The 15360-nt window shown below is 39.0% G+C and overlaps 1 protein-coding gene across 8 annotated transcripts in view; it reads right to left on the minus strand.

The window, feature by feature from the left end:
- NT5C2 (5'-nucleotidase, cytosolic II) overlaps positions 1-15360 on the minus strand; it is a 272125-nt gene that overhangs the window by 24058 nt on the left and 232707 nt on the right. For all 8 annotated transcript variants that reach the window (XM_033942075.1, XM_033942078.1, XM_033942077.1 and 5 more), the window contains one exon: positions 13119-13185. In XM_033942075.1, coding sequence (XP_033797966.1) covers positions 13119-13185 — 67 coding nt within the window. The remainder of the gene's footprint in view (positions 1-13118; positions 13186-15360) is intronic.

A 15360-nucleotide genomic window follows, 5' to 3' on the forward strand; every position in this document is an offset into this window, starting at 1 on the left:
AGATGGGAGGGATGTGAGAATATATGCCTGCTGTCTCAAGATAACACCTGTTATGGTAAGTAACTGTACTTTGGCCCAGATTCACTAAAGTCAGCGATCGTCGCTAAAAGTAATAGGGTGGAGGGGGCTGAGGGAAGAGGGGGAGCCAAGGGAGGGTGGCCTCCGCTGCCAGGAGGGAGTGGGCATCCCTCCAGATCGGCGTCAGCAGCAGCGGGGGGGTGCCTGGTAGCAGGAGGGAGTGGGCATCCCTTCTGCCATATTTTAGTTTGTTGGCAGCGTGGCAGGAGGAAGTGGGCATGCCTCCTGCCATTTTTTTGGTTTGGGGAAGGAGGGGGCTTTGTCATGGGTCGTTGGGTACAGCGTTTTGTTGGGCAGATATTTTGCATGTGTAATACACGCAAAATATCTGTGCTATTTTAAAAAAATCCAAAAAAACGTCCTGATAGCAGTGACAGGAGGCTGCTTCACTACTGTCAGGGCTTCACTACTGTCAGGGCTTTGCGCCATGTCTCAATCGCTCATTGAGCGATTGAGTCGGTGGGTTTGGTTTTTTTTTTTTATAATTCTTTATTCATTTTTAAACTTTCAACAAGTGTACAATATAAGTAATACATAGATTTACTAACATCACTTGATAAATCTATCAAGATCATAACAAAGGTATATATATCTAAACCCTTCTTCCCCCCTCCCTTTCCATACAATTATTTAATTGAATCAATCTTTGTCATATTTCTTTTTTTACATTTTTATTTTTTTTTTCATTTATATAAACCCTCCCCTTTCCCTTACAATCATAAATAATGTTAATAAAATGGTGTTTATTCATTACAAAACAATGTCAATGGCCCCCATATTTCATTAAACCTTTTATAATTTCCATTTTGTATTGCTATTGAACGTTCCATTCTATATATGTGACATAGTGAATTCCACCAGAAATTAAAATTAAGTCTTGTGTGATCTTTCCAATTTGTTGTAATATGTTGCATGGCAACTCCTGTCATAATCAATAAAAGTTTGTTATTACTTGCCGATATCTGACTCTTTTTCCTCATAGATATGCCAAATATCACAGTATCATAAGTTAATGCTACAGGATTATCTAATAAAGAATTTATTTGATCCCAGATCGAATTCCAAAAGGCTAATATATAGGGACAGAAAAATAAAAGATGATCCAAAGTCCCTACTTCAAGCTTACAATGCCAGCATCTATTAGACATTGAACTATTTAATTTTTGTAATCTAACAGGGGTCCAAAATGTTCTATGCAAAAGAAAAAACCAAGTTTGTCTCATAGATGCTGACAGTGTACATCTTATTCTCCAAGACCAAATTTGTGGCCATTGAGATGCCAAAATTTGATGATTAATCTCAATGCTCCAAATATCCCTAAGACCATTTTTAGGTTTTTTATTAACCAATTCACTAATAACTTTATACCACTGTGCGGCCTGGTGACCCAGAAAATCTGCCTGGAAGCATAAAAATTCCATGCTGTATTGAAAATTTAAAGTTTTCCATTCAGGGAACCCTGCCTGAATGGCCTGCTTCAATTGCAACCATTTATAAAATTGTGATTTATTCAGTCCAAATTTATTTTGCAATTGTGTAAACTCAAGCATTTTTCCATTTGAAATAACATCATTTAAAGTTCGTATTCCTGCATTTAACCAATGCCTCCAGACAATCTTAGTTCCGCCAATCTGAATCTTGGAGTTTAGCCATATAGATTGATTTGTCGATTTACTAATAGGAATTTCAGTTAAATTACTTACATATCTTAGAGTTTTCCATGTATCTAATAAAAGTTTATTTTCTTTATACAATCTGGGCATCTTGATACTGAGAATGTGACAAAGATGTAAAGGAGACAGGAGTCGCCATTCCAAGTATAACCAATCTGGAGTGTATTCAATGAGATCTGGGAGGACCCAATACATACCTTGACGTAAAATATAGGCCTGATGATACCTATAGAAATTTGGGAAATTTACCCCACCCTCCTTAATTGATTTCTGTAAAGATACCAAAGCAATTCTAGGTGTTTTGCCAAGCCAAACAAACTTAATAATTATTGCATTCAATTTTTTATAAAAAGAGTTCTGAAAAAATACCGGAATCATACACATTTGATAGCAAACCACAGGCAATATCATCATTTTTATGGTTTGAACTCTTCCCCACCAAGATATATGTAATGGGTTCCATTGTTCACATAATTCCGAAACCTTTTTTAATAAAAGTTTTTCATTTTCTTTTACTGTATCTTCTATTGAATTTTTAATCCAAATTCCTAAATATTTTAATCCATCCTCTTTCCATACAAAAGGAAATGAATCAAACATAGATTTTATGCAATGCACATTAAGTGAAAGAATTTCAGATTTATTCCAATTGATTTTATATCCTGAAAACATTCCAAATCTTTCAATCAATTCTAACAAACATGGTATAGTTGAACCTGGATTGCGCAAATATAATAAAATATCATCCGCATAAGCAGATAATTTGTATTCCCATTCTTTCAAGGGAATACCCTGTATCCCCTTTGTCTGATTAATAGCTATCAATAAGGGTTCTAAAACAATATCAAACAGCAAAGGAGATAATGGACATCCTTGTCTAACTCCTCTATGTAATTTAAAACCCTCAGATAAATTATTATTAATGTATAATCTTGCCATAGGGGAGCTATACAAAGTTTTAATCATTTGAACAAAACCAGGACCCACACCAAACCAATCCAAAGTCTGATACATGAATGACCATTCTACCCTATCAAAAGCTTTTTCTGCATCTAATGAAAGAGCAAAAGCTGGTTCATTCATCATTTTAGTTAAATTTAATGTATGAAATGTCAATCTTGTATTGTTAGAAGAATGTTTGTTAGCAATGAAACCTGTTTGATGTACATCAATTATGTAAGGAAGAGCCTTTGCCAATCTTAATGCCAGTGTTTTAGCCATTAATTTTCCATCAACATTAATTAATGATATTGGCCTGTAATTTGAAACCATAGTGGGATCTTTATTTGGCTTTGGCAAAACAATCACCATAGATTCTGCCATAGTACTTTTAATACAACCTTTATTAAGTTGAAACTGATATAAATTTAGTAAATAGGGTAATAAAGAATTTTGAAATGTTTTATAGAATTCCACAGTAAAACCATCCCCACCTGGAGCGGATCCAACTCTAAGAGACTTCAATGCTGTTTCTAATTCTTTTAATGATATAGGTTCTTCTAAACTTCTTTTTATATGATCAGGAAGCTTTGGACCCTCAAGAAGATTTAAAAATTCCATACCTTTTTGAACTTTATCAATAGAAGACTCGGAAGAATACAACTCTTTGTAAAAAGCCAAAAATTGATTTAAAATGTTATTAGTTTGATTATGCATATTTCCTTTCTCATCTTTTATTGCACTTATTTTTATTCTTCTCTTTTTTGCTTTAAGATAATTTGCAAGTAAACTTCCTGCCTTATTAGATTTTCCATAATACAAGGTTTGCAGAGAAAACAAATCTTTCCTTGCCATTTTTGAAGAAATTTCATTATATTTGCCTTTAGCCTTTAATAAAGTTTGCAAATTTTCGTGATTCCAATCATCTATTAATTTGGATTCCAGCAATTTAATTTCTTTTTCCAAATCTGAAAATTGTTTAATAAGTTGTTTTTTAATATACGCAGAATAAGAAATAATATTACCTCTTATAGTAGCTTTAAATGCATCCCATAAGATTTCCGCATTAATATCTGCTGAAGTATTTATTTGGAAAAATTCCAAAATTTTTAACTTAATTTCTTCAAGAAAAGTTGAATCTGAAACCAATGTATTATCAAACCTCCATAATGATCTATTGTATTCATTATTATCTAGTGTAAGTGTAATCCACACTCCTCCATGATCAGACAAAATAATTGGATCAATGGAAGCTTGTGTCACTTGTTGCACTATGGAATTTGATACCAATATGTAATCAATTCTTGAAAAAGATTTATGAACTGGTGAGCAAAAAGAGAACTCCTGATCATTAAAATGAAGAATACGCCATATATCTTTCAAATTACAAGTATTCACCAAATTATCTAACCCTAATGATTTTATATTTTTGCTTGGTTTTTTATCCAAAAAAGGATCCATAACAGCATTAAAATCTCCAGCTACTATTAAATTAGAAGCAGCCAGTGGGAGTATTAATTTTTGTATATTAATAAAAAAATCATTTTGATTCGAGTTCGGGGCATAGATATTTAATAAAGTCAAAGTATTATTTCCCATTCTCATTTCCGCTCGTATCCATCTCCCTAAAGGATCAAAATCTATCATTTTAAATGAAGCTAAACATTTTGTGTTCACTAATATAGCCACTCCTGCCTTTTTCCCTATTGCGGGAGCGAAAAAACAGTGTTTCACCCAATTATCTTCTAGCTTTTTGGATTCAACCACTGATAAATGTGTCTCTTGAATATAATACACATCAGCCTGTTGCCTTTTTAAAAATGCTAACATTTTTTTTCTCTTTACTGGGTGATTAAGGCCATTAACATTGAGTGAAAAAATTTTAATCTCCATCAATCCAAATAATTTTTACAAAAGTTCTTCCAATTATTATATCTGAACAAAAAACTGAAATCATTTGAAATGAATAAACACCACCTTCATTTATATCTCCCAATCCAACATCTCTACCCCAATTATCAAATCCCTTTAACCCCCCTCCCATCCCTCCCTCTCCCACCCTTAATATTGGCTGATAAAACCTGGAACTGCACATACAAGACCAAGTAAAGCTAAACTAAAAGCTCTATACAGACTTCAATTATAAAACAATATTGTATGTAATAATCATATGTATTTTTATAAATAATTTATGTAATATTCTCAAAATATTAAAAAATCAAAATAAGAAACTAAATAAAGATCTTCCACTCATATTATAAATGATAAAAAAGAATGTAAAACTCTGTCTGCTAAAAGTATCAGACTTGTAAGAAACCTATAAATGAAAATTAAGCATTAATAATATATTTTCCTTTTTTTTTTTTAATTATTGTTATTATTTATTTTTAAATACATATATTCCCCTTAAATATTCTCAAAGAAGCCTACTAAACCTTAAACTAGAGTCCCTTGAAAATCTTTGCTAACTGAAATCTTTTGTACTGAATTTTTATCAAAACCTCCATTAACTCATCATAACCTATGATCTAAATCTGCCACTATAAGCTCTGTATATTAATATCTTATCTTCATGAATATATTGCAATAACATATATCAGAGATTCTAATATCTTATTAAGATATGTAACAGCAAAGGAACAAATCATTTCAACTTTAAAAGTCATCCTTTGAGAAAGAGATATTAAAGGCTCACAGAGAAACAAACTGCCTTTTTCATCAACATTCCATTTCACAGTTTCCATTCAAAATAAACAGAGCCAAACTGTCAGTTAGCAGATTCTCAAATATATTAAAGATGAATAACAAATAAAATCAAATAAAAACCAAGGAGAATCAACTCCAACTCCAGGAAGTAAATAAGTCAAATTAAATTGACATCGGCTGCTCCCTTTGATTTAAAAACATTTCCAACTTCACAGGTTCATCAAAGCTCATAGTTTTGTTGTCAATAGTTATTTTCATAATCGCAGGGTATATCAGGCCAAATCTAGCTCCGATTTCTCTTAACTTCGGCCTCATGTCTAGAAATTTTTTCCTTTTATCTGCCATTGTTTTAGCGAAATCAGGAACGATGTGAACTTTGGCATCCTGACATTTTAAATTTGCATGTTCTTTAGCCATTCTTAACACCTCTAAAACTTGCTGGTGTCTTAGCAACTTGAAAATTATGGGGCGAGGACCTTTTAAAGTATCCAGTCTTTTCACTGGTATGCGATGTGCACGTTCAACTTCTATCGGGTAATTAGATTTGAGGGGCAGGACTTTCATCAAAAAATTTTCCACAAATGAAACCGGATTATTTTTCTCCACCCCTTCCGGTACGCCCAAAAGTCTCAAATTACTCCGTCTCATGCGATTCTGGCAATCCTCGACTTCCCTGGTGAGTGTAAAGATTTTTTCTCTGTCCAGTTTATATTGCCTTTTTTCTGCTTCAAAACTGTCCATTCTCATTTCCATTTTTGTTGTTTTAATCTCCAGCACTTCTGTTCTTTTATTTAAAGTCATTACTTCTTCCTGTATTTCATCCAGCTTTTTGGCGTTTTTTAGAAGAATTTCTTTTATCTCTTGTATTTCTTTCCAGAAATCAATGTCACTTTTCTCTCTTGACAACGGACACTTTGAGGGTGTTGCCGGCTCTGGCTTAGATCTCTTAACACTGCCGGTATTAGAAATCCCCATTTCAGACTTGTTTTGTTTTCCTGAAGCCATCACGTTGTATTTTCCTTCGTTTCTTCAGTTAAAATGAAAATTTTATTTCAGTATTTTATGTCATTAATGTCTGTATGTACAGAGCCTCTGCTCTACCCGACCATCCTCGTGCACTCCCAAGCCACGCCCCCACGTCGGTGGGTTTGAATGCAAACTTGATAGTGAATCAATCACTCTTTGAAAATCAGCCAGAGAATCGGCAACAGCGACTGAGTTGCTATCTTTAGTGAATCTGGGCCTTTATCCTTGGACAAGCAGGCAGCATATTCTCACATGTGGAACTCCCTAACTTACTGAACAAGATGGAGGGAGAGTTGACCTTTAGGAAGAAAATTAATTCTGTAAAACTGCTTGGCCAAAACAACCATCTTGTGTAGAATAGGATTCTAGACAGTAGTGAGATGTAAATGTGTGAATTGAGGACTATATAGCTGTTATGCAAATATCTTCAATGGAACACAAAAAATCCACTGATGGTTCAATAGCACGGACCTTGTGTGCTGTAACATGCCCCTCGAGCTGCAGCCCAGCCTGAGCATAGCAAAAGGAAACGCAGGCCTCTAACCAAGTGGAAATAGTTTGTTTGGTTACAGGTAGACCCAACCAGTTAGGATCAAAAGAGATGAACAGTTGAAGCGAAGACCTGTGTGGCTTAGTTCTCTGTATGTAGTAAGCCAAGGCACCTTTACAGACCAATGTGTGAATAGCTGTTTCTCCAGGATGAGAATGAGGCTTTGGAAAGAAAACAGGTAGCACAATGGATTAAGGTGAAGGACAGAAGGCCCAACTGAGGAGTTTGAACGTCGAAAATTCGACAAAAAAAATACCGAACTGATAAATAAGAACAAAGAAATAAAACACTAGAAATAATAAAAGAAGAAAATTTTGTTGGAGTCCAAACATAACTTCTTCGCTCTGTGGAAAACTAAAAACAGAGGAACCATGAACTGACATCGGGTGGAAAGGCACTTGCATGTGTGTGGTGTGGGCAGTCTCAAAGCTTCTTAAAAAGTTAAAAGTGAACACATAGGTTATAGTTGGATTGGGAGGGAATGGGTTAAAAATTTTAATGTTGAATATGATAGAGATTCAAGTGTTGTATTCAATTCAATTTAACTGTTATCTATTGTTACACTTGTAAGATGTAAAATGAACAAAGATTAAAAAAAAAGTTAAAAGTGATAGTACACTTTTAGCACTGTCCATAACAGGCTCCATGGATGATGTCACCCACATGTGAGAATATGCTGCCTTCTTATCCAAGGATAATAAACCATTCCCCAAAATAACCCTCCACAAATGCTCCTAACACCTGCATCCCCTAAAAGCAGGGGTAGACAATTCTGGTCCTCGAGAGCTGTAGCCAGGTCAGATTTTCAGGATATCCACAATAAAGATGTATGAGATTGATATGCATGCACTGCCTCCTTGAGAAGCAAATCTATCTCATGAATATTTATTGTGGATATCCTGAAAACCTGACCTGACTCTGGCTCTCGAGGACCGGAATTACCTACCCCTACCCCTGCCCTAAAGTTATTTATTTATAGCACTTACTAACCTGTTCAATCCCAAAAGTTCTTGGTAGTTTATAAAAATAACACATATACTGTAGATACCCAAGGGTCCCCCTGAACTCCGTCTTAGAGATTTGCACGGGAACGGGGATTGCGGGAATCCCACGGGTTCTGTGGGACTCCCGCAGGGATCCCCCCCAGGTCTATGGGACTTCCACAGGGATCACCTCCAGGCTCATGGGACTCCAACGGGAATCCCCCCAGGCTCACTGGACTTCCACGGGGATGAAACCGAGGTTCCCGAGGCCAAGAAAGAGAATTAGTAGAAGATAGATAAAAGCAGAAACTGGAACCAAGATGATGAAAAAACAAAATGTCCCACCAGCTACAGCAAGGGAGATGTTCATTTTGAAGGGGTTAAGCTCAAGAGGGAGGCCCAGTCCCCTCTCATGGTTATGCCACCGATTGTGTTTAGTACAAAATGAAGTACTTGCTGAGTTTGTTTTGAGGTTTCCAGTTCAGTTTTGGCACATTTTTCTTATGCAACCATTGTCCTGAAAAGTGCCTCTCTCAATTCTGCTTTAAATTACTTTGATGCTGTATTGTTTGATTCTTTGCTCATTGCTGCATTAAAATCCATTTGTGGATCTTGGAAGGACCTCTTACAAACTACCTATGCCAGATGGTGGAACCAGATTTGTTTTCTCTACAGATATAAGCTTTATATTGCCAAAAAATCAAACTCTTATTTTTTTTTAACAAGAAATAATCGACCTTACAGTCACATGACCTAACATCTATTCTAATTCTTTCCGGTGATGTATGCATCTCATTTCTGTTCCCTATTTATTTATATTGTATTTTATTGTTGGTTTAAATAAACTAACGCTTAAAAAAAAATCCTGTCAGAAGTAATTGCTGCTTTTTATGGGGCCAGGTAACTTTTATGGGGGGATGGGCAGGGACAGAGGAGATTCTTCTTGGGGTCGGGTGGGGACAGAGGGGATTCCTCACGGGGACGGGTGGGAAAGGAGGAAATTCCTCACGGGGACAGGTGGGATAATGATGGGGACGGGTGGGGATGGGCAGCATTTATGTCCCCGTGCAACTCTCTATTCTGCTTTGTCTTGCTGCAACTGCGCCCGGGGATTTCAAGAAAAAAAGGCAACTTCTAATGAATAGCCATTTTGAATAATGACCAGCACCCACTGATTTGATGTAATCTTGACCTACTCTGCTGAACGCAGGAACTGTTGTCCTCCCCATGCTGCTGATGGAGTGAGCATCATTGATACATCATTGATAAGTATTGGGGGTTGCTGCTGTTCTAGGAGAACATAAGAATTGCCACTGCTGGGTCAGACCAGTGGTCCTTCGTGCCCAGCAGTCCCCTCAAGTGGCGGCCCTTAGGTCAAAGACCAGTGCCCTATTTGAGTCTAGCCTTACCTGTGTACGTTCTGGTTCAGCAGGAACTTATCTAACCTTTTCTTGAATCCTTGAAGGTTGTTTTCCCCTATAACAGCCTCTGGAAGAGCATTCCAGATTTCTATCACTCTCTCGGTGAAGAAAAACTTCCTTATATTTGTACAGAATCTATCCCCTTTTAACTTTAGAGAGTGCCCTCTCATTCTCTCCACCTCGGAGAGGGTGAACAATCTCTCTTTCTCTACTAAATCTATTCCCTTCAATATCTTGAATTTTTTGATCATGTCCCCTCTCAGTCTCCTCTTTTCAAGGGAGAAGAAGCCCAGTTTCTCTAGCCTCACATTGTATGGCAACTCTTCCGGTCCCTTAACTATTTTTGTCGCTCTTCTTTGGACCCTTTCAAGTAGTACTATGTCCTTTGTACGGCGACCAGTATTGGATGCAGTATTCCAGGTGGGGGTGCACCATGGCCCGGTAAAGCAGCATGATAACCTCTGATCTGTTTGTGAGCCCCCTTCTTAATCATTCCTAGCATTCTGTTCGCCCTTTTCGCCGCTGTCCCACATCACAGACGGCTTCATTGACTTGTCTACAAGTACTCCCAAGTCTCTTTCCTAGGGGCTCTCTCCAAGAACAGCACCGGACATCCTGTATAAGTGCATATGATTTTTGTTACCGGCATGCATCACCTGGCACTTATTCATATTGAACATCATTTGCCATTTTGCAGCCCATTCCTCGAGTGCTTTTATGTCTCATTGTAGATCTTCACAATCCTTCTGTGTCCTCACTACTCTGAACAACTTTGTATCGTCCGCAAATTTAATCATTTCACTTGTCGTACCAATTTTCAAGTTGTTTATAAATATGTTGAAGAGCACGGGCCCGAGCACCGAATCCTGCAGCACTCCACTTGTGACGCTTTTCCAGTCCGAGTATTGTCCATTTACAACCACTCTCTGTTTCCTATCCGCCAACCAGTTTTTAATCCACATGAGTATATCACCCTCGATTCCATAGCTCGCAATTTTTCGAAGTAGACGTTCATGCGGGACCTTGTCAAACACCTTCTGAAAATCCAGATATACAATATCGACCGGGTCACCTTTGTCTATCTGCCTGTTTACTCCCTCGAAGAAGTGCAGTAAGTTTGTCAAGCAAGATCTTCCTTTGCTGAACAGGAAAACGCTTGTCCAACCAAAAGGGCTATTTTGGAAAGAACACAGATTTCTGAGTAAAGGGCACTCTCCCTTGGCCTAAACAGCCTAGAATCCCTGAAGTGAAGCCATGGCTTAGCATTTCCAAACTCTTGATCAGCTTCTCAATGATTTCAGCAAACAAAAGTCTACTCTTCAAAGCAGGTTCTATGAGACACTGGTTAAAGACAGCCTCCGCCACCCTATGGAATAGCCAAAGAATACCAGACAGTTGTATACTGATAACACAACTAAGGACAACCTGGGAATCAATCCAGAAGGCCAGTCCCACCTCTACGACAGGGAATTCAGCCGGAAGCTGGGTTCCAGGCTAAATCATGGAATTTGTAACTTGGTGAACCTGGCTAAGGTAAGCCTGAGCAGCAAAGGACATACCAACAGCTGCCTGTAGGAAAGGTGCCGTGCTCCCACCTCGTGCCCATGTACCGCCTTTGGGATCTCCCGCGCATCAATCTGAGAATTGTAGAAGCTGGGGTCTGAGACTCAGGGGACACGATCTTAAGGGTCTGGAAGGCCTCAAAGCCAGAGGGTAGCTCTTCTCTAAGGGAAAAAACCTGTACAGCCCTCGGGTTATCTGCCTCATATGCCCACTCCCGTTCTCCCAGAAAGAGCTGGCTTTCCTCAAAGGACAGGGGAGATAAAGACCATTCTTCAGAGGGTGAAACCTGCTCCTTTTCACTGAGAGCCTCTACTGTTCCTGGGTAGGGCTCTATGGCTCTTGGAGGCTGAGGCAGCAGTATAGAAGAGCTCCCAATGTGCAAGGCAGTCACAGACCCTCGGAGCAGAGAAGCCTAATGCAGCAGTTAAGTTAATTTCAGAGCTGGAAAGTGAAAAGGATGGCTCAGCTAACTGAGATTGCCCCAAAGAAGCAAACCCTGATAAAATGGCTATTCAACCACCATGGGAACAGATCCCCATGGGGGACTGAGAATAGCACAGCTGCCCTTCCCTCCCCCACATGTGGGAAAACACCAAGCGAGCTGTCCTGAAGGAATGAAGCTCTCTGAACAAAGCCCTGAAGCCACCGATACTTCCTACAATGCAAACGGTGCTTCACTACTTATCATTTCTATAGCGCTACCAGGCATAAGCAGCGTTGTACACCAACATATGGAAAAGAGAGTCCCTGCTCAAAAGAGCTTACAATCTAGTTATAACAGACAAACTAGACAAAAATATACATCTATACACAGTGCTAAGATGGGAGAATTACAGAGTGAATGAGAAGACAGGTATGGGTTGGAGTTAGGAATTGAAATCACCTTCAAAGACGTAGGCTTTGAGCCTGGATTTGAATACTGCCAGAGATGGAGTTTTTATAGAAACACAGAAGCAAGGACACTGGATTATTTTATTTCTTTATGCTGAAATTTTACTGTACATTTGTAAATGACTATGATGGGCTAGTCAGAGCAAGAGGGGAAAGCATGCTGAGCATAGCTCATGAAATTTGTTCCAGTTCTTCTCCGTATATATGTGAATGTATGAGGGTAAATCAAAAAGTAAAGGCAAAATACATTTAACGGCTTTAATAGAAGTAACTGTGAGCAATTGAACATACCACTTTTCCACATAGTCCCCATGCAAGACAAGCATTTGTTGTATCATTCAACTAGCTTCTGCATTCCTACAGAGAAGTTGTTTTTCGGCTGCTCCCAAAGCCAGGTGAGCATCGCTTCCTTTACTTCATCATGCGTTGTCTTTTGCTGTCCGGGTTGCAGTGATGCACCTTTGTCTCATCACTCATGACAATTCTCTTCAGAATACTCAGATCTTTTTCATACCATCTTAGGAACTGGGCCACAGCCTCCACACACTGTTGCTTGTGTGTAGTTGTGCTGTTTAGGAATCCACTGTGTGCAGACTTTCCTGTATCCCAAGTCATCATGCATTATGGCAAATGCAAAGACACCATTTTATGTCGGTCTTCTCTAATCAAGGCATTCACCCTGTCAATGTGCACTTGTGTGTGTGATGTTGATGGGCAACCGGATCAATCCTTCCTTGGTTGCACCTATTTTTCCCACTTTAAACCTTTTTACCCACTCAAAACTTTTTGTTGATTCATAGTGCTATGTCCATACTGAGTCAGTATCCAATGGTGAATTTCTACAGGTTTCACTCCCCTCTGCCCCAAAAAAGTACACTACTGCACGTTGTTCTTCAATGGTGCAATCTTGCAATGGAGCGTCCATGTTTCTGACCTCATGGCTGTCATACGACTAAAGGCCGAGCTCTGCACTGTGCGTGGACGAACTGTCCAACAGGCAATGTATTTGTACATATGTTGCATTTCGCTAGCTCTGTTCTGGTTATCGCAAAACTTAACAATTGCCTTTCAAACCACTCAGATTGCAGCAAGAATGCCGACTAAGCATTCCACCAGCCTACCAATTCCAACTCCAAATGGAAACCGCCCAGAGACGTCCCTTCTCTCATAGTTGGAAATCTTTTTTGTCCCTTTTGTTGTCTGGACAGAGCTTGGGGGACCCTCTAGGGCAGGGGTGCCCAAATGGTCTATCTAGGAGTAGTAAAAATTGAAAATGTTTCAGACTTACCACCTGAATAAACAATCCCATGTTGAAGTGGTCCAGTATAGGTTCCAATCTTCAGTTTTCCAGTAACCTGCAAAAATCAGAGAATTACTCTAATGAGCCATGTAAAAAGCAATGAATACATTTTAAGTTCCACTTTATACTGCAAAATTGAACCCTCCCCCCAAAATAACTGCTTAAATACTTTTCAACAACCCTGAAGCATTAATATACCACCTCCTTTATAGATGGCATGTGCTAGGATGTCTACAGGTATATAATTAAGCAACAAGAGCACACAGAGAAACATTATACATTTAGTCTAAACTATTTTATTTTTATTATACCATGCTGATAGCTGTCCTGATAAATTTTCAACTGCAAAGTTAGGGTGGAGGATTGGAAGAAAGACAGGAGAGGGGAGAGGGGAGATATGTTAGACATTTAAATACCTTAACGGCACAAATGCACAGGAAACATGCCTCTTTCAACTGAAAAGAAGCTCTAGACTGAGGGGATACAGGATGAAAGTGAAAGTGGCTAGGCTCTGGAGTCATATGAAAAGAAAATACTTCTTTATGGAAAGGGTGGTAGATGCATGAAACCCTGTGAAGGTGGTAGAGACAAAGACTGCATCCAAATTCAAGAGATTATGATACTAGCACACAGGATCTCTAAGTGAAGGAAGGGATAGTGGACAATTTAGATGGGCCAGCTGGATAAGCCATATGGTCTTTATCTGCTGTCATATTCTATGTTTCTATTATATTTGGGAGAAAACTCCCCAGCGGGTACAAAGGGCAATAGCGTATTGGAGTTGAGAACACATGGGCTTTGTCATACTCTAAATTATGAAATATTATCAGGCAGCACAATTAAGAGTAATCGCAAAAGAATGGTGGTGGTGGTGGTGGGAGGGAGGAGTCAGTTAAAACTTTGAGTTCAGAGAGAGTTGAAGATGATAGGGGTAGTACTCTTATAGAGTATGGTTGCCCAGGGATGTAGGCCTGGTATGTACAATACAAAATCCTTTCATGGATTTAACATTGAGGGCATAGAAAGAGATTAACGGAGGCTACTGCAGGGCAAAAGGTACTACTATTTATCATTTTAATAGCTATATATTTAACATTCAATAGATGGTCCCTGCTCAAAAGAGCTTGCAATCTAATTCGGACAGACAGGACATCTCAGGGTTGGGTTGTTTCTAGCAGAAGGAATGATACAATGGATAAATGTAACTGATGGTGGATGGGAGTTAAAAGCTGGAAGCAGCTTCAAAAATGTGGGCTTCTAGTTTGGATTTGAATACTGCTAGAGACGGAGCATGATGTATTGACTCTGGCAGCCTGTTCCAAGCTTATGGCGCAGCAAGAAAGAAAGGATGGAATCTGAAATTGGCAGTGGAGGAGAAGAGTACAGATAAGAGAGACTTACTCGATGAACAGAGTTCACGAGGGCAGGGGGAGCATAGGGGGAGATGTGAGGAGAGATAGCGAGGGCTACAGAGTGAATGCACTTGTAAGTCATTAAGAGGAGTCTGAACTATATTTGGAAACGGATGGAGAACCAATGAAGAGAGGGTTAATGTGAGTGTGGTGGCTCTCATGGACTATGAGTTGTGCAGCAGCATTTTTAATGAATTGAAGGGAAGAGAGATGGTTGAGTGGAAAACCTGAGAAAAGTACATTGCAGTAGTCTAAGCGAGAAGTGAAGAGAGCATGGAGAAGTGAAGAGAGCATGGATAAGGGTTTTGGTAGTGTGCTCAGAGGAGAGGTCATATTTTGGTAATATTATAGAGGAAGCGACAGGTTTTAGTGGTTTGTTGATCTGAGCGGAGAAGGAGAAAGAGGAGTCAAAGATTACCCCGAGGTTGTGAACCTGCAAGACAGGGAAGATGAGAGTGTTATCCACAGAAATCGAGAACAGCAGGAAGGGGGAGGTAGGTTTAGGTGGAAAGATAGGGAGATCGGTTTTAGCCATATTCAATTTTAGATGGCGGTGAGACATCCAAGTGGTGATGTCAGGCAGGCAGGCTTAGATTCGGGCCTGAATTACTGTAGAGATATCTTGTATGGTGAAGTAGATCTGGGGTCATCAGCACAGAAGTGATATTGAAAACCATGGGAGATCAGTGTACCAAGAGAGTGGGTATATATGGAGAAGAGGAGAGGGCCCAAGACAGAACCTTGAGGTACACTGATAGACAGTGGGATAGCAGCAGAGGAGAATCCACCACTTCATACACTGAAAGTACAATGGGTGA

The sequence above is a fragment of the Geotrypetes seraphini genome, chromosome 4 (genome assembly GCF_902459505.1).
Source record: "Geotrypetes seraphini chromosome 4, aGeoSer1.1, whole genome shotgun sequence".
Taxonomy (NCBI): Eukaryota; Metazoa; Chordata; class Amphibia; order Gymnophiona; family Dermophiidae; genus Geotrypetes; species Geotrypetes seraphini.